Source organism: Mixophyes fleayi, chromosome 4, assembly GCF_038048845.1.
Source record: "Mixophyes fleayi isolate aMixFle1 chromosome 4, aMixFle1.hap1, whole genome shotgun sequence".
NCBI lineage: Eukaryota > Metazoa > Chordata > Amphibia > Anura > Limnodynastidae > Mixophyes > Mixophyes fleayi.
The window spans coordinates 199,923,847-199,944,288 of NC_134405.1; the positions used below are offsets into that span (position 1 = coordinate 199,923,847).

General features: G+C 42.3%; 1 protein-coding gene across 2 annotated transcripts in view; it reads left to right on the forward strand.

The window, feature by feature from the left end:
* CDC25C (cell division cycle 25C) overlaps positions 1-11,843 on the forward strand; it is a 53,022-nt gene extending 41,179 nt beyond the window's left edge. Inside the window, exons 15-18 of one of the 2 annotated variants that reach the window (XM_075209101.1) lie at positions 1,740-1,838; positions 2,905-3,038; positions 3,744-3,855; positions 10,171-11,842. In XM_075209101.1, coding sequence (XP_075065202.1) covers positions 1,740-1,838; positions 2,905-3,038; positions 3,744-3,855; positions 10,171-10,311 — 486 coding nt within the window. In that variant the 3' untranslated portion in view covers positions 10,312-11,842. Of the gene's footprint in view, positions 1-1,739; positions 1,839-2,904; positions 3,039-3,743; positions 3,856-10,170 lie in introns of both variants that reach the window. The other variant, XM_075209102.1, reaches the window with a different exon arrangement.
* Positions 11,844-20,442: the final 8,599 nt, after the last annotated feature.

Here is a 20,442-nt window from a genome sequence, read left to right on the forward strand (position 1 = left end):
ACCAGAGACAGAGGTAGGTCTAAGAGGGTGGGGTATTTTGATATGATATTTGAGATGTATGAAGGGGTTGTATTGAGGGCTTTGTATGTAAAGGTCTGTAATTTTGAATTTAATTCTGAAGGAGACAAGGGACCAGTGTAGGGATTTGCAAAGTGGTGCAGCAGATAGAGCAGTGAGAGAAGATCAGTCTTGCAGCAGCATTTAGGATGGATTGCAGTGTGGATATATGGTGTCGGGAACGCCAAATAGGAGGTTGCAATAGTCAAGATGGGAGATGAGAGAATGGATAATAGCTTGGTAGCTTGTTGAGTAAGAAAAGGGCGTATTCTGGCAATGTTTTTGAGGTGGAGTTTACAGGTCTTGGAGAGAGTCTGGCATATGAGGCAGAAGGCTGAGTCAAGTGTGACCAAGACAGCGGGCTTGGGAAAATGAGGAAATTGTGGCGTTATTGACAGTGAGGGAGATTTGAGGGGAGATGGTGATTCTGGCAGGAGAGAAGATAATACGCTCAGTTTTTGGACATGTTGAGCTTTAGGTAATATTGGGATATCAATGTGGAGCTAGCTTGAAAGACAGTTGTTTACACGATAGGACAGAAGGGGAGAGGTCAGGGGAAGAGATGTACAGTAGATTTGGGTGTCATCAGTGTTAAGATGGTGATACTGGGGGCCAAAAAAAGCAAATTAGTGCCCCAAGTGAAGAGTTGTACAATGAAAAAGTAAAGGGCCAAGAACAAAGCTTTTTGGGTCACCAACAGAATATAGAGAGTGGAGGGGAGGATGTGCCAGAGGTAGAAACACTATAGGAGTGTTTTGATAGGTAGGTAGTGATCAGGAAAGAACGGTGTCACGAAGGCCAATGGATTGAAGGGTTTGTAGAAATGGGTGATAAACAGTGTCAAAAGCAGCAGAGATGTTAATGTGAATGAGTATGGAGAAATGACCCTTAGACTTTGCAGTAAGTATACCATCGATCACTTTTGTAAGAGCAGTTTCAGTAAAATATTGGACAGAAACATCATTGCAGAGGTTCGAGAACGGAGTGAGAGGCGAAAGTGAGACAGGTGTTTGTACACTATTTGATCAAGTAGTTTGGAGGCAAAGCGGAAGAGAGAGGCTGGATCAAGAGATGGATTCTTTAGAATTGTTGAGAAGCGCATGTTTAAAGGAGGATGGAAATGTGTAAGTGGAAAGAGAGAGATTCATAATCATTTATTTATATAGCGCCGCTAATTCTGCAGCGCTGTACAGAGAACTCATAGATTGAAGAGATGGACATGTAGTGGAGGAGAGGGAGCAAAGAAGTTGGGAGGGAATAGGGTCGAAGGGACAGGTCGTATGGCTAGATGATGAGATGAGTGTACAGACTTCGTCTTTGGTTACCAGAGCGAATGAATTAAGGATGGATTGGGGAGTGACGGTGGCTGAAGTCTGTGTGGAATTTGTCATGAGGAAATATTTTGTGGAATGGTGTTGCTTTTGGCTTTGACGTAGATGGCAAAATCATGGGCTGTAAGGGAGGAAGTAGGAGGAGGTGCAGGTGGGCAGACAAGTGGGTTGAAGGTGGCAGAGGCGATGTGGGTTAGAAGACTGGGTATATATTTTATTGTATGTGTCTTATGGCAACGGGTGCATGCATATACAGACCAAAGTCGAAGCTACCAATCTTTAGAAGCTGTGACTGCTGTATGCACAGTTGCTTGTGCAATCTTCATTTAACATGAAGTATTTTGACTTTAGCTGGCAGCCTTAATTCATGGTGAGTTCAACAGTCTCGTGGAGAAATTTTACATTATTGACTGCCGCTATCCCTATGAGTATGAAGGAGGCCACATCAAGGTGAGGTCCTGCAGTTTTTAGAAATTTCATTCAAGATTGTCAACGTTATTTTCTAAATATCTTACTGTATTGCAAGTTATAGGAATAATTATTTCTAGCTAATCATGTCTTAAAATCAGATCATGTATAGTTGTCTTCAGGCAGTGATGAAAATGTCCAATATGACCTTTGACCAGTGTGTTCAGTAATCATTAGCTGGAGTTTTATTTAATCTGTGAATTTAATCATGTTGTTGATAGAACAGTAATAGTCACTATTTATTTGCATTATATCCTATAGTGTTAGAACAATCAATTTATTTAAGAAAGAAAGTTGCGATTATTTCCATTTCGAAAAAGGGCCATTGGTTGAATGAGTTCATATAATTACCAGATCAAGGCGGATATAATAATTTCTTACCTGATAAAATAACTGTTTGCTGTTTGGGGGGCCAATTTTAAAACTCTATGTACAAGGCATCTCTTCATATGTGAAAGTGAGATTTTAGATTCTTCAGTCCGAACTTTTGTCACCATTCTGATGTTTATCTAAATGGGTGGACATTGTTGCATATGCTTAAAGAAAAGAAAATGCAATGATGGAGGTTTGGAAGTAAGTAAAAAGGGTAATGGTTAGGTAATTTTACCTTTTAACAAGACAGACAAACTTGGGATGGTATTATTCACATTTGAATAATTGTCTGAGTAAAGTAATAATGAAGGCTGTTTTGTTCCAGAAATGTGTTCTTGTTTTTGCAATATATTTGATGGTCTGTCTAGTAGCTCCTTTGCTTACCTAATACCAGTTGTTGTTCTGTGCAAAGGAGAAACAGTAGACCTTCAACACATATTCTGGTTGTTTAAAAACAATGATAAATCTCATCCACAGTGGCTTTTTGGAAGTTTATGGAAAAGTAATTGCAATAGTTCTTAATTAAAATTTGCAATTTAATATGCAGTCACCAGATCTATTAACACTCTTATGCATTTAAAAAAATATTTTTTCTACATATTTATTGTTTTAGTATAACTGCAACATCCATTACATACAGAATAACTAGCAATCTTCGGTATAATACTTTGTACAGGGTGCATTAAACCTTCATCGACCAGAAGAGGTGTTGGATTATTTTCTTAAGAGTCCTTTGGTTCCATCAGTTGTGCAAAAGCGTATTATATTGGTGTTTCATTGCGAGTTCTCCTCTGAAAGAGGACCAAAAATGTAAGTAAAAGCTTGCTTTATAGGTTCCATGGGATGTTTGGACACCTAAGAGAAATATGTGGGACTTGGGTTGATCGGCCACTTTCGATAACTAACCTCACTGTTCTTTTTTTACAGACCGTTTCTTATTGTTATCTGTGCTTAAATTATCACATGTAGAATAAGAAAACATGTCCCTATTTCCTTTTTTGTTGGGGTGAGCGCAGCACAGGCTACAGTATTTATTAATTGATAAATAAAAAGCAAACCCTGTATTGTGCTGCCTTAACATGGTGTCTATTGTGGTTTGATCTTAATAATACCGAGACCTATTTGTTTAGAACACAACATACTAGCTGACTTTGTGTGTACCCTTTTTAAGGATTGGGTTACACTTTTTGTCACGTGACAAGACACATGGAAGAAATTTCATAACGTGCATGGTCTGTTATTGGACAAGCTACACTTGTCCAATAACAATTGCTGTAACTTTGTCCTATCACACTCATTCTCATGGATTGGAGGTATGTTTTGTCACACAACAGAAACATACTTGAAGAGAGAACAAGGCCAGAAAAATAGTTGCATGTGAAAAATTGCATGCACTTGCTTGTGACTTCTCATGTCGCATGTCAAAATCGCATACAACAAATCTAATTTATGTCTAGCTTAATCGATTGTGCTTTCTTTGCCAGCAGTAATTCTTTTAAATATTTTGCATTGAAGGTGTCGTTGTTTGAGGGAGGAAGATCGAGCCAGGAATGAATATCCAAGTCTTTATTACCCAGAGGTTTATCTACTCAAAGGGGGATACAAAGAGTTTTTTCCAGAATACAAAGTAAGAATGCAGACATTTTGCGTTTATTTGATGCCGATTTCCTTTTATGAAAATGAATTTGTGCAGTTTTGTGCAGTCTTCTTTGTGAATACATTTAACGCATTGCTAGGAAAAAAACATCAAATATAGTATGGAAGGAACACAGTTGTTATGATATAATAGTACTTTGTACGTTTGTTATGGGGTTGGCTCCCATACACTCTGCCCAGTGAATAATACTAAAATATAAGTGTCAAAATACATTGTCTAAGGGGTTGCAGAACTTGGGACAAAACACTGACAAGATTGTGTTATAAAATGAGGGATTATAAGAATCTGCACATATATTTGCATTTTGTCACTGTAGTGTAGTTGGTCGATTCTGAAATTTAATTTTTAAACTGTCCCAATTCTGTAAATAAATAGCATTCACTAGCAATTCTGGCATACCTGTCCCCATTTACAAAGCAGCAGTGACTACCAATAATCTATTGCTAAAACCTAGCTGCTCTGCCATGATTTCCTATGTGGGGTTGGTTTCCATTATAAGAGGGGAAACACAAGAAATCCAGTGCAGGGCTGTTTTTTTTTTTTTTACCCCCAGATTCTACCAGCACTTTGCTGAAAGGCCCTGGAACTCTTCCCAGCATGTGAGAGCTTTAAGAGCAAGGGTAATTAACAAGATTGGACCCCAGTGGTCCAATTGACAGAGGACCATAAGACCTCTGCCTGTTATACCAAGAGTGCAAAAAACAAAATAAAAAAAAAATACGCAAAATATTTTAAAATAAACTCTGATTAAATAAGACTAAAAACCATTGTTTACCACTTTATTAAATGTATCCATTTAAAAAATTATTTCTGGAAATATTATAGTCCAAATGTTTGTTTGTTTTTTTATTATCTCCAATCTTTCCCCTTTCAACCTACAATACTGTATATTAAGAAAGAAGATATATTTACATATTTATTGCACATTTATTTTTATTTTTGCTTGGTGCGCCGGTCATACGAACTGCTTTTTATTACACGAGATGAGTACGTCTGCAAATGTGCTTCTTTGTTGAATGGGTCCTATTAAATGTTTAAGCCTTCTAAATATTTTCTCTTGTACAGCAATTTGGGGGACACTGCTGACTGTGGGGTATAGAGGGCGCTGTGCTGAGAATAAGGCACTAAATTCTTACAACCTGACTAGCCTGCTCCCTCCTCTCTATGCCTCCTGGACTGAGGAGAATCAGTTTTTATTTACAGAGTTGGGCACATTTTAATTTAGTTCCCATAGTTCCAGCGACGGACCACGCCTGGGAGCTGCAGCCCCAGTCTCCACCAAGCACGCTAGAGATGGGGCTACTGGGGCCAGATCTGTGGTGGTGTACTTCACCTGTTCTAGGTGTCAAGTGCAGTTGCCAACTGAGTGGTCGGAACCGGATGCCCAGCTTGTGACTCCGAAGATGTCTGTGTTCATCTGGAGGGGACGCACCCGACGTGGTGGAGCGGACATGGGCTGGATTTTTTGCTGAGCTCAGACGGGAATATGCGTGTCCAGGGACAGTAGGTGACTATGCTCTTCCTACTCCTTTCTTATGGGTTCCGTCTGTTGATAGCCTTTCTCTGGGAGAGGTGTCTCGTTGGGCTCTGACGTCTTGGCGGTATCGCAAGAACCCCTCTGGAAGCAAAACCTAGAAAGATCTGTTCAGGGCCTGGATAGGGTGTATTTCTACCTAGAGAAGATGTTCGAGACTGTGTCTTCTAACAAACTGTGCAAGCATCAGGCTCATTCCCAGGTACAGGGGTTAGCAGAGTCCAATTCAGAACAGTCCCTGCAGGAGTAGGCGACTCTGTAGTCCTGAAGACTCTCCCACCTACTCTCTCTGACTATGAGGACCTGACAACCTGGGAAGATGATTCCTCCTGTAAACAGTGGCTGGAGGACCTTACTTTAGCTGTCCGACAGGCCCTGAATATTCCTGAGGTGGAACCAATTGCTCCAGAGGTTTTCCAGTTTTAAACAGAAGAAACTTACCATTGGTATTTCTTCTTCCCCACAGCTATTCGAAATGTGGGGGGGAATGGTGTGGTGGGGCTAGAACCTGATGGCAGATTTCAGGTTCCGAGATGGTTCCTGTTTTCATACCCCCTTCCCAGACGTATACATTGCATCATGGGAGACGCAGCCGAATGTGAGTGCCCCCATTGCACACCATGCGATGGTCCACTGCTATTCCTATTCCTACTGCTGCTGCCTTAAAAGACAGCACAGATAGTAAGTGTGAATATATTTTGAAATCCCATTTATTTAGCCTCTGGTTCTTTGCTTCAGCCCATTGTGGCAGCTGTCTGGGTAGTCAAAGCTGTAGGAAAGGGGGCAAGCATGCTTGGTGATGGCTCACAGCCTCTGATGCTTAGATCTGAATTAACACCTTTAGCTGAGCACATTTAGGAAGTGTCCGAGTACTTTGGCAACACTTTCCAGGACCTCTTCCCTGGGAGTTGCGGCCAGATGTACTCTCTGGCTCAGATCTTGGTAGCAAATGCAGAATTTAAGAGAGCCTCAGAGGCATTGCCCCATGATGGAAGGGTTCTCTTTCTTCCAGAATTGGACAAGATTATTTCTCAGGCCACTGGCAGGAAGAGTTCTCTCCTTCCAGTCAATGCCTCGAAGACTAGGGGCAGAAGATTTATGTCCTTTCGCTTCGTCAGTAGATCCAGTGGAGCTGCTGCGAAAGGCCAGTCTGCTGTCCCACGGAGGGTGCCTCAGAGGGGTAGGCAGGCTTGGACAGGAAGATGTCCTAGACCAAAGCCGGCAGACACAGCTTACATGACGTCCCCTGTCCGGAAGTTCGGTGGTGGGGACTCATCTCTTGCTCGGTTCTTCCCCTCGGGCATCTGGGTAAAGGGCATCGTGACTAGAGGTTACGTTCTGCATCTATTGGGGATGCCTCTGCAGAAATTCCTTTACCATGAGGTGCCACCAAGTGAAGGGGCATTCAGAGGCCCATTTAATCCCTGTTGTCTCAGGAGTGCTTGTCAGTTCTGAGAGAGCAAAGATGTTTGGGTTATTACTCAAACCTTTTCTTGTACAAAAGCCGGATTTGTCCTTCTGCTCCATTGTGAACCTCAACTTATGCTTGAGGGTAGCCAGCTTGAGGATGCAGTTGGTTCACCCTGTGATGAATTCCATGGGGTGGAACAAGTTTCTTGCATCCTTAAATATTAAGGATGCATACATTCACATCCCAATATGGTAAGGCCACCACAACCTTCTCCATTTGCAGAGGGCACGACCCATTACCAGTTTCCGAGCCATACCCTTTAGGTCTGGCAACAGCAGTGAGGATATTTAAAAAGGTGATGGCAGTCAGGGCAGCGCTCCTAGGTCAGAAACTGGTGACTGTTCTACCGTACCGTGACGATCTCCTGACCAAAGCTTTATCTGCTGTTTTGTCCCACTTGCGCTTGACAGCAGAAACGCTGTAGTCACACTGGCGGGGTCATAAATTTCAAAAAGTCCATCCTGGTCCTGACCCAGCGCATGGGTTTTCCTGGGTCTGCTGTCTCAACACCATGTTTCAAAGGGTGTTTTTGCCCTACGAAATGATTCTGGCAGTTCAAAAACAGCTCAAAACCTTGTTATCCCTCAAGCATGTTTCCATTTTTCATGAAACTTATGGGACTGATGGTGTCTTGTTTCCAAGCGGTACACTTTGCTTGCTTCCATTCATGGCCCTACCAAAACAAAATACTAGCAAGGTGGTCGAGGTCTCCAATCCTCAATTTGCAACATAGTTCTTTTGTCTGTTGCCACTTACCCGTCAGTCTCTCTTGTGGTGACTGAAGACGAGCAGTCTGTCAGGGACATCCCTTCTTGGTGTGGGACTGGACCACAGATGCCAGCCTACACAGCTTGGGGTACAGTGACCCTGAACCTTCTTCTTTAGGGGCTTTGGTTCCGGGAGGAGGCAAGGCTGCCCATCAATGTTCTTGAGCTATGTGCAGTTCTCAACACTCTGGTACAGTTCTTTCTGAGGAACAGACCCATTTGAGTCCAGTCCGACAATGCCACAGCAGTGGCGTATATCAACCACCAGGTTGGGGAACAGAAGTTTACTTGTCATGAACGGGGTGACCAGGATCATGAGCTGGGTGGGACATCATGTCCTGGCCATATCGGCGATCTTTATCCCAGGGGTGGACAATTGGGAAGCTGACTAAGCTGATTAAGTTGCCATGCCATTCTTCCAGGGAAATGGTCCCACCACCTGGAGTTGTTTGCCCAGATTATGGACAGGTGGGGTCAGCTGGAGGTCGACATGATGGCCTCTCTGCTGAACCACAAGCTAGGCCATTATTGTGCCAGTACCAAGGATATGCAGGCAGATTCCTATGTTACCTTGGGTACTAAATAAGACCAAGATGGAGGGGGTGCAGGTCATTCTGTTGACACCTGACTGGCCTAGAACATCCTGATCTGCTGATCTTCTTCTTGGCATGGTGGTAGAACCACCCTGGAGACTTTCTGTCGGGGAGGATTTTCTGTGCTAGTGTCCGTTCTTTTATCAGGACTTGGTACGGCTGGCTTTGGCGGCTGAAGCTCTGATTCTGATCAGAAAAGGTTTCTCTGACTGGGTCATCCAGATGATGATTAAGGCCAGAAAACTGGCTTCTTCTAAGAATTAGAAGAAGGATCTGAAAGTCCTTATTCACCAGATCTGAATGTCCTGCATAGGATGGTGTGAAACATTAGGTGCACCCACCTCTTTTCTGTCTGGCTTTATTCTGGTCTTTCCTCCATGGGTCGCCTTGATAAGGGCTTTTATTTGGCTTGTCTTAAGGTTCAGGTCTCAGTCTTATCTGCCTTTTTCCAAAGATGACTCCTTTCTTTAGGGGATCCTTCACTGCCATCCAGCTTTTGCCACTGTTGGCACCGTAGGACCTGAATTTGGTTCTTTCAGCATTGCAAAAGTTGCTGTTTGAACCTTTGGAATCTGTTAACTTAAAAATTCTGACCTTGAAGGTCTATTTTTTTACTTGCCAAATTATCTGCGAGACAGATCTGAGTTGGCAGCACTGTCTTGCAGGTTGCCCTTTCTCATTTTTTACAAGGACAGAGCTGTTACGCAACAAGGCCTCTTTCCAACCTAAAGTGGTGCCCAAATTTCACATCAACCAAGACATTGTTATACCTGCGTTACCCTGGAATTTGCAGTCCGGTTCTCAGGATTCACTTCTTCTGTCGGATGAAGTTCGAACTTTGCATATCTATGTGGCACACACCTGTGCCTAAAACTGATAGCTTCCTGGTGTTATACGACGCTCATAAGCGAGGATGGCCAGCAACGAAACACAGTTGGCAGAAGGATTAAGGCAACCATTCGTCAGGCTTATCTCTGGAAGGGTTCTCCAGTTCCAGAGGAGATTACGGCTCACTCCACTATGTCAGTCAGCGCCTCCTGGGCGGCACAAAATTGAGCATCGGTTGAGCAAGTGTGTCGGGCAGCTGCCTGGTCTTCTGTCCACACGTTACCAGATTCTCTCGCTTCAACATCTTTGTCTCCAAAGACGCTAGCTTTGTCCAAAAAGTTTTGCATGTAGCACCCTCTGAGCATGCCCACCAAGTAGGGGGCAGCTTTGAAATGTCCTCATGGTCAGCAGTGTCCCGCAAATGGCTGTGCAAGAGAAAAGGGGACTTTTGTATTTACCATAAAATACGTTTCTCTTAACCCATTTGGGGACACTGCACTACCACCCTTTTTGTTCTGACAGTTTTTGGTAGAATATTCTGTATGAATGTGTCTTTAGTCCTATCCTTAGGTCTTTGTTCATTAAATAAACTGATTTTCCTTCCTCCATCGGACATAGAGGGGAGGGAGCAGGCCATTCGGGTTGTTAGAATTTAGTGACTTACCCCTAGCACAGCGCCTTCTATACCCCATGGTCAGCAGTGTCCCCCAAATGGCTTAAGAGAAAGGGATTTTAGGGTGAGTGCAAAAATACTCTTTGTACTTTAAACCATGCCGACTCTGTGAAATCCAGAAAAGGCAATAATGTTGAGGATGGGGGATTATGTTTTGTGTTTTACCCGTTTTTGAACCCTCATGACTTTCACAGCCGTTTGTGACTTGAGACAAAATTTGTCATAACTGTAGGAAACAGATCCTGAGGCTTCATACAATTTTAAAACTATCAAAATCCTCTTTTCACTATGGAAATGCTGCTAAAAAGTCAAACCCTTAACATTTATACACTATATCATATTTGAATGGAATCCGATCACATATGAAGTTTCAGCAAGTCACGCATCTGATATTTCTATCTGTGTGCCCCTTCTTACAGATGTTATGTGAGCCTCAGAGCTACTGCCCAATGCATCACCAGGATTATCGGGAAGAACTGCTGAAATGCCGCACAAAGAGCAAATCCTGGGCAGGAGATCGTAAGAGAAGGGATCAAATTGCAAGGCTGATGAAGCTGTAGTGTTAAATTTGATTTACTTCTAAACCAAATATTATACTTTGGACATGAAACTCTTGCGGCTTTTTAATTATTTTACAATACAACCATGGGAACTGCCACTTTTTGAGGAGCATATTATACATTCATTTGTACCACGGTCACTGTGAAATCATTTTAATTAAATGTACTATAAATGAAATCAATACGCAAAATAGTGTGGGGCATGCATTTGCGTGGTGGGAAAAGACCTCCAATTGTTTTGCCTGATTATGGATAAGGGTCAGTTACTGAATTGATCAGAAGAAACTGGGGGTTTTTTTTAACCTTTTTTTGTTGTGATTGCAATTTGTTTTGTAAAAGTCTTCTTACAAGCGATTTCTTGAGGCCTACAAGTGCCATTCTAACTCCTAAGGTGCTAACACACAGACACACTCTACAACATATTATGGAATTTCAATTGTAATTTCTTCCAGACACTGTCCAAGCAGTCTTCAGCTACTGACTGAGATATGTTTTGTTTTTCAATTGGGACATTGTGAAAATGAATGGTTAAATGATTGGTTTTATAAGAAATCATGCGCAAAAACTTAATGACTGATGTGAATATTGTGTTACAACCTCACTTTCATTTCCCTGTTTTGCATCAAACTACAGTGGTATTAGTATACTAAATACTGTTAAACAGTAAATCATTAAAAGTTGGTTTTTTTTCCCCACATTTCTAAAAGAAGAAAAAAAAACCTGTGTTAAATTATGTAGTGCACTGTTTTATTATGTTTTTCTGTATCTATTTTAGTGATCACATATAAACTTAAATGTTTGTAATAAAATACAGGCAAGAGAATAATTCAATGGATTGATGTGTATTTCTCTAACAATAATACCCTTATTTATGAGAAATATATATGGATTATTGTTAGTGAGCCACTCACATGGTTTTTAGCGTTGTGTAATACACTATTAAAGTGCACTGGTCCCCTACACACATTAGAGTCTGGGCCAGGACCATTATTCACGAGTGTGTCTTCAAGCAGTTCTGGTGTAACCAGCTTGCAACTAGTTTTATCTGGCAAGTACAGGGCTTAAAAACTCTAAATCTACTTTGTATGGGGGAGCTTCAATTCTCCCCTTATGATTATCTGTCTCTTATTACAGTGGTTTATGACTACATGGAGGGAAACTTTGTACCTAACCCACAGTTCATACTGTGCCAAAATCTCACTCTTGTGTACACACAGATCAAGGTCTCTTCTCAAGCGAACAATAACTGGTCAGGGCTCTCGTCCCCCTTGTTGAGAGCCCTGACCGTCCACATTCTTTCTAACAAGTAGTGCAGTTATGCTTATTCTAACTCCCCTTAAGGCTCTCATATTGTTTACTGATTAATTCTTTTGAATATTTACAGATTGTGGGTATCGAGTGATATGTTATTTTTGTGATTACTAACTGATCCATAATTTGGGTGTCGGGACACATTGGGGTCTGGTTTGTTTTAAATGTATTTTACTTAATTAAAATTTTCCATTAATATTGCATAGCGGCGCTTTCAATTTTTTTTTCATTGTGATGAAGACTATTCAGTCTTTGGGACAATTGTGTGTGTGTGTGTGTTAATTTGATGGCTCTACAAACGAAAGTCCAACAATCTTTTACTCTAAAGCTAATCTTAGCTAAAATTCAATTAATTATTTACTCTAAAATGTCTTTATGAAAATGTCATTATCAATATTCTCATTCAGCTGTTTGAACACAATTTCAAATCCTGTGCCAGTTTGTAATTGCTCACTTCACTCTAACTCTTACATGTGTTCTGTTACAGCTTTCTGTAGCTCCAGAATGCAGCTCGGATATATACCAAACACATCTTTGTTGCCATGTGTTTTCCATGTGGTTTGACTCCATGTAAATAAACACAGGAAAACACCATTAACAGGTGGTCAAAGGGTTCATTGCTCATACTCAAATTAATGCCGTTTAGACCTAAAGTTAAAGACTCATTCAGACAAATGTTCAGTGAGTGCAGAGTTAAACTTTACTCTTGCTGTGTTGGAATGTGTTGTGACAAAACTACTCCAATTATAACTCATCTGCTACTTGAACAGTAGTAGAATGATTCAACTGCCTTCACAATTTTTAGAGCAATTTGTCTGAATATGCTCTAAACATGTAATGTTTCATATGCATAATATTGGCACCATTGCTCTACTCTTGTAAAAGCTGTTCCCGTGTTGGCTACATTTGTTTGATCTCTCTTCTGGTAGTCTGGAAGACCTGTAGCATACTATTGCCTCAGGAAGAAAGCATTTTGCTGTGTGTTTTATGATTACTTTCGTGTTGGGTTCAAATAGCAATTAGCCCTCAAAGCATACTTGGCACAAACTATATTTGGAATGTAGATCTGCCTGCCATGACCTGAGGTTCTCCTTGCTGCCACTGAAATCCTACATACAGATAGTTTGAGTGAAATGAAGGCATTGATTTAGTGGGTTTTCTGGAGGGAACGTTAGGAGAATGTTTGAAGGGCATCCTCCATATTTTTTCAGGCAATATTGCATGACTGTTGAAAGGCCAGTGATGCTTGGGGGGAAAAGCAGAGGCAGGGGATGTCTTGCTGGATACCCTTATAATAGCTAAATGTTTTGGTGGCTGGGTCTCCTAATTTAGTTTTTTGCTGTAATAATATGGTATATTTTTGCCATTCTGGTGATATTCACTCCTCACGCATGGCTTTTTCATTCTCTGGTGAACATGGAAAGTTTAAATTTCCTTTAGGTACTTCCTCAAACACTCTAAAAATTACTGTAGTGACTGGATTTTTTTCTGTTCAGAAGAAAAGGTTCTCCTCATGGACTTGATTATTGGCTCTAAATCATCAAGATCAAAAGAGGAGGATGAAGAAGTGTTGTGCATTTCTATCCCATTTTATTTGGAGCTTGAGCTTCTATATTCCCTGTTCCTGGGGAGGCACAGTTTTCCTTGAGTTTTGCAATAGAATAATATACATCAGCTGACCAAATCAAGTCTTCATCCAAGTCCTAACTGAATAATTGATATCCTAAACCAGCTGAGCAGAGATTATTGGGCACTCTTTTAAGAAGTATATTCACCCCCTGCACCTTGATCTTGATTGTGACCAATGTCTGTACTAGCTCATTGCAGTACCTTTAAAGCAGGTACAGTAGTCATAAAGTATATGTTAAGCATAAAATAGAATCTTATCTCTGCTGACTTACAGTAGACATGGCAGTGGCCCACAGGATAAAAAAAAAAAACAGTAAATGCAGGAGCAGCAACCAGTAAAAACAATGTGTTTGTTTAAAGTAATAACCCACTTGGAGATATCTTTTCACCACCACAACTTCTAAAAGTGGCAACCAGGATTTGCAATAGCAGACCGACATCCTGTATCTGTTTGTTTGTTTTTTTTAAAAATTCAAGTTTTTTTTTTTTTATTGAAAAAAATTAAACAGCTTTTACAAACATCTGTTTTGCATTGAACGATGCATTAAAGACATTTATAAATATTGCCTATAAAGATACAATTACACGAATAAGATGTGACAGTGCACCAGTATAGAAAACAAAGTACCATTTAGTATACCATAATACATCATGTAGGGATGGGGGAAAGACGGATAAAGACAGGGAAGGAGGGATAGATCAGAGGGGAGAAAGAGGGGAGGGGGTTCACCTATTCCATTGAGAATATAATGGTGAATCCTTAAATTCAAGCCACTTGAACCATATATAGTAATACTCCCTATATTTGTCCCTTGATGAATAGAGTATGTCGTCCATCATTCTATAGGATTCTAAATGGGCAAACCACTCTTTGATGGTAGGAATATTATGTGATCTCCAATGCACCGGGATCACGGCCTTTGCCGCGTTGCTAAGGTTTTTAATTGTTGATTTTTTTTTATATTTAGAGATGGTCAATTTATTATGATTCAATAACCATTATTTGTGGCAATTAGGTGGTTCAACGCCCATTATTTCTTTAGAAATTGAAAGGACTGCATCCCAAAAAGTTCTAAGAGCTATGCACTCCCACCATATATGCAACGGAGTACCTGGCGCCGACATACATCGCCAACACAAGTTTGACACCCCAGGAACCATCTTAGCCAGCAGGTTGGGGCATCGATACCACCTAGTCAAAATCTTATATTGTGTCTCCACCACCCATACACTGACCGAGCTTGACTGAGTGCGTAAGAGGATATTTTTTCAGTCTTGCTCAGGTATCGAGCAAGCCAGCTCCCTCTCCCATTCTCGAATGAAGGTGGGTTGTTTATTATAAGCATGTTTAATGAGGATACTGTAAATAAGAGCCAAAGTATGGCTAGGGTATAATGCAGTCGTACATAAAGATTCAAACTGAGTAAGTGGCCGCCCCACCGACTCCCGAACCTCCAAAGATCCCAGCAAATGGCGTATATATCGCCAAATCTCCGCATTTGGTAGTTCCCATTTAGCTTGGAGAATGGTGAAGGGTAAGACCCCAGACGCGTCGACCAGCTGGCCAGCCCTGCCCCAATCCAACATCTGAACGTCTGTCTAGTAAGTCCTGGGGGAAACTCTGGATTGTCAAATATCGGGGTCAAAGTCGAATGTCGTGAGGAAATGTGAGGAGTCGCGCGTAATTTGGCCCATCTAGCCAGGGTTAGTGAAACGGTCGGGTGAATGACTTTAGGGAGTGAGTGTAGCCATGGTGAGAACTTAAGTGCCTTGCCTACAACGTAACTCTCTATCCAGACCCACTGCTTGTCCAGTCTCTGCCTTGTCCAGTCCACCACCCTATTTAGTATGGCCGCATCGTAATATAATGCAAAGTTGGGGAGTTGTAATTCCCCAGCGTGTTTCCGCATATATAGAATGTCATGTTTAAAACGGGGGCGCCTCCCCTTCCATACAAAGTTCCTAACTGCTTTATGTAGCATCTTGAACCAAGAAGTGGGAAGGTGTATGGGGAGTGTTTGGAGCAAGTAGAGCAGGGGTAGGCAACCTGCGGCTCTCCAGGTGTTGTGAAACTACAAGTCCCACCATTCTTTGCCAGTAGATAACCAGCAGATAGGTAGCAAGGCATGCTGGGATTTGTAGTTTTACAACACCTGGAGAGCCGCATGTTGCCTACCCCTGAAGTAGAGGATCCGTGGTAATACATTCATCTTGACCACATTGACTCTGCCTATCAGGGAAAAGCCCTTTGGGCACCAGTTTCTCAGATCCCTACAAATTGTATTGGTGATGGGAATAAAATTGTCCTCAAAAATCTGTGTTGTCCATGTTGATAAACACCCCCAGATATTTAAGTCGAGAGGGATGCCACGTGAATGAGAATGCTGGCTTCAGGCCTCCAACCACTGCCTCGAGATGTTGAATGCTACCGATTTTGAGTAGTTAATTTTAAAGCCAGACAGCTCGCCAAATTGCTGGCATTCTGACACTAAATTAGGAATCGAAACCACAGGATTAGTGAGGATTGCCAAGGAGGTCATCTGCGAAAAGTGCCAATTTAAAGCTTTTGTCTTCCAACCGTAGACCAGAGATATCAGGGTTTGCCTGGATGGATCGAGCCAATGCTTCCATGCACAAGATAAAGATCAATGGAGACAGGGGGCATCCCTGTCTGGTGCCGTCGGATATTACAATGGGTTCTGATAGTTCCCCGTTAACCCTGACTCTTGCCGTTGGCTTTGTATACAAGGCATCAATTCTGGCCAAACTCAATGGGCCTAAACCCAGATGACTGAGGACCCCCCTCATAAATTCCCAATCCACTCTATCAAATGCCTTTTCGGCATCTGGATAGTAAAACCGTAGGAATATTGGCGGTGTGTGCATATTGTACCAAATTGATTATCTTAGTGGTATTGTCCCTTGCCTCCCTCCCTGGAACAAACCCCACCTGATCGGAGTGAATGATTTGGGTCAAATATGGTTTTAATCTATTTGCAATCAGTTTAGCGTAAAGCTTAATGTCCCCATTAAGTAGAGAGATGGACCTATAGCTAGCACATGAAGCTGGATCTTTCCCTTCTTTTGGCAATACAGTAATCTGGGCAGCTAGTGTTTGAGGGGGAAAGTGTTTCTGGGCAGAGACAGAGTTAAAGGCCTGTGGCAAGAGAGGGGCTAACTGTGTTTTGAAGGTTTTGTAGTAAAGAGTGGTAAAACCGTCCGGCCCCGGGCTTTTCCCTGATGGCGTCGTCTTGATCGTCTCTTCCAGTTCCTCAATCGTAAAGGGTTCTTCTAACAGTTGTACAGAATCCTCATCTAGCGTGGGAAAATCTATGCGCTCAAGGTATTCTGCTATGCGGGCCTGCTTGGTCGGGTGGCTAGCTGTGTTAGGTGTGTCAAACAGATTATAGAGCTTGGTGTAATAATCCCGGAACGCCCCAGCGATATCAGGAGTATGAACTAGTGTGGACCCTGCGTCTGTCTTAATCTGAGGAACATATAGTTGTGCTGTCTGCTTGCGCAGAGCACGGGCCAGAAGCTTCCCTGGCTTGTCTCCCCACTGATAGAACTGGTTCTGACATCTACGGAGGTCATATTTAATTTTATCTGACATTAGTTGATTTAAGGCCTTCCTAGTTTCTGTCAATTCTGTCATAACAGAGGAATCCAGAGCTGATTTGTGTCGCGTTTCAAGTGTCTTTATTTTTTCTAGGAGCGAGTCCCTATTTTTTCTCGCTTTCTAACACTTTCGCACCCATTTGAATAAGCTTGCCCCGTATAATGCATTTATGAGCTTCCCATAGAGATATCTTCGAAATGTCGGGGGTGTCGTTGGTCTGGACATAGTCCGTGATGGCCTCTTCTATCACTGTCTTGTTATACGCTTCTTGAATTAGAAGCTCGTTTAGTCTCCAGGTGAAAGGTCTATTAACTGTCTTAGAAATAGAGAGCGTCAGGTACACCGGCGCGTGATCTGACCATGTGATCTGGCCTATAGCTACCTCTGAGATCAGGGGCAAATGGTTATGAGTAAGAAAGAAATAGTCCAGTCTCGAATATGTATTATGTGGGTGCGAGAAGAAAGTATAGTCAAGGTCTGTGGGGTGTTTGAGACGCCACGCGTCAACCAGCTGGTGTTCGTGCATAGTACGTCTCACCCTTCGATACAGCTTACCGGCCAGTCTAGCGGATCCCGAAGAAGAGTCCGTCGGGGGATGCAGAACCCAGTTGAAATCTCCGCCCATTATGGTGAAGCCCTTCTTTATCGATTCCACTTTGTCCAGAAGCTTTTCTAGAAATACAGGTTGATTAGAGTTCGGACCATAAATATTAACAAAGGTATACATTTGGGTGGATATCATACAAGTCACTGCCAAACCTCTGCCTTCCTGTAATGTATATGTGTCTATATCCTGAACAGGCAAATGATTGGACATAAGAATTGCCACTCCCAAGGACTTATTTTCCGCATTATTACTCGTAAAGACATGTGGAAATTGGTGGCTCTTCAACCTAGGAGCAAAACCTTGTTTGAAATGAGTTTCCTGTAGGAAGGCTACGTCAATTTTTTTGCCCATAAGGTCGCGCAATAAACGGGACCGCTTTTCCGGGACATTTAGACCCTTAACATTAAGGGTAACGCATTTGAGTCTACCCACCATTACCAAGCAGTTCTAAGTATTTACATGTGTACCACCACAGGGGGAAAAGGTGTATGAACCCATAAATGGATTGTAGTTGGGGAGAATTGAAGAAATTAGGGATGAGGGGGAAGGGAAGATGGTCAGGGAGCCACAAATGCTTAAACTGAAGTATCAGTATCAATAAAGAGCTACGAATCATTGCCAATTTTATAAGACCGTTCCGGCAAACCATATAGGACCGTGGTCCAGACATGGTCCGGAATATAGCACTCAGTCTTGGAGCCCCGAGAAGGGCAATAAACAGCGACAATCAAACAACCATAGGTAGATGATCCGCACCTCGCCTTCATCAGAGTCCCGGGGTAATCTCCGCCCAGGCCCCTATCCTCAGGAGAGGCGCAGGACCTCTGTTACATATATGTACTAACATATTAAATTTTTGTAAAAAGAACAACAAACAACTGCATGAACACACAGCTTAATCGAAAATACTTGAACATTATAATATTAGAAAACATTGACACTATAACCTTAGAAATCTATAGAAAACTTTAGAAAAATAGTGATGGGCTAAACAAGTCCATAATGGACACTAGCGGTTGTAGATAGCACATCAGAGATGAAGGAGATAAAGTAAGCAAAGGTAAGATAAGAATATTCTCGCCCAAGGAAGGCTGTTCACGGTAGCAAGTCCCTGATTGGGTCTTATGAGAGGTTCTCCTCCAAAGAGTGGATGCTCGCACCCAGTTGTGCGTATTTAAGTGTTCCCTTGTGCCTGCTGATTCAGACGCTTTTGGGGTGACCGTTTGGATCTACTTGGAAATTGGAACCTATCATCGTGTTGAGCCTCCATTACCGGATACAAACGTTGATGGGACTCCTGCCATTCAGCTAGAGTGATTAGAGGAATATTCAAAGTGGTACAGAAGTCTGGCGGAATCCTGAGAACTGCCGATTTCCCCTCATGTGTAACTTGCAGTTGGAGCGGGAAGCCCCATCTGTACTTAATCGATTTTTTTCCGGAGTTCCTCCGTAAGGGGTTTAAGCAACCTCTGAAATTGTAGGGTTTGCCAGGATAGGTCTTGGAATATGTGGATTTCCTGACCGTTGAACTCCAATCCTTGGAGACCCCTTAGCTTGCGGACGATTTCATCTTTCTGCGTGTAATAATGGAGACAGCATATAACATCTCTAGGCTTTTCCGTTGGGGCCCCCCTTGGGCGTAATGCTCTATGCGCCCTGTCAAATACGATTATATTGTCTGATGGTAATTCTAGGACCTCATTAAACACCTTTGTCAAAGCATCGATCAGGCCCTGTGGGGGGACATCTTCCGGCAAACCCCGTATCCGCAGATTGTTACGGCGACCCCGATTATCTAGATCATCCATCTTTTGCTGGAATCCCTGCAAGACCTTCGCCTGTTCCGCCACCGTCTTTTCTGGGGCTGTAACACGTTCATCACCTTTTTCTTTGTGTTCCTCAAGGGCTACCAATCGATGGCCAAGGTGGGCGATATCTGCTTGCAGTGTGACCACTTCTTGGTGGACAATCTCTTGCAATTTTGCTTCTAGCGCTTCAAAATCTTTTTTGGAGGATAGCTCTTGCTTAGTTGGGAGAGACTTAAGCATTCGTAAGACTTGTGACAAGTCGGGTTGCTCTGTTATCCCAGTCCCCTTCTGGTGACGTGTTTCATCCTGCCATGGGTCAGGCGATGTTGATCCAGAAGCAACGGAGGGAGATGCCATTTCTGGTTCTTCCGTGGCCACAGGGGTTTTTAAATATGAGCGAAGATCAGAACGTTGAGGGGTCTCTTGGGGTTTTCTTAGATTTTTCTTAGCTGAGCTTTTACGGTCTTTGCCTATCAAGACGATCCTAAGTGTGTTCAGCAACTTGTTCAAGGTATAATATTCATTGCAGGTAGTACATGATGTTGAGGTAAGACTGCCGCTATTCACCCCTCCTCATGATTGGTCTAGGCAGCCATCCCGCAGAATGCGGCCCGTGGTCTGTTTAAAGCAGGGGTGTCCAACCTTTTAGCTTCCCTGGGCCACATTGGCAGATGACGAGTTGGTTTGGGCCGCACATAAGATACACTAACAATAACGATAGCTGATCATCCAAAAAATCATAAAAAACATAGTTAACATATATATATATATAATCACTTTTTTAGTTATTATACTATAATCACTTTTTGTATTGTTTCGATGTAATATCATTTAAGCCAGGCATTGTATATCAGGGTGCCCTGACCAGGCCTGCGGTACCTGACATATACATCACTGTGACCCCAAATTGGGACCTGTTTTGATAATTACACCACTATGTTAGTTAAGGGATAACAACTTATAATGGGCCAAAGAGAATAATATATAATGCCCCATTAGTAATACAAGTAGAAGTATGTACCAGGGAGATGAGGTCCATGATGCTCCAGGACCAGGTGACTTTTATTCCCTTGTCAGCGTCCCTTGAAATAATAAAAAAAAATCCCCCTTAACTTACCTTTTAATCGGCTTGTTCTCACGTCCTCTCCTCTTCTTTT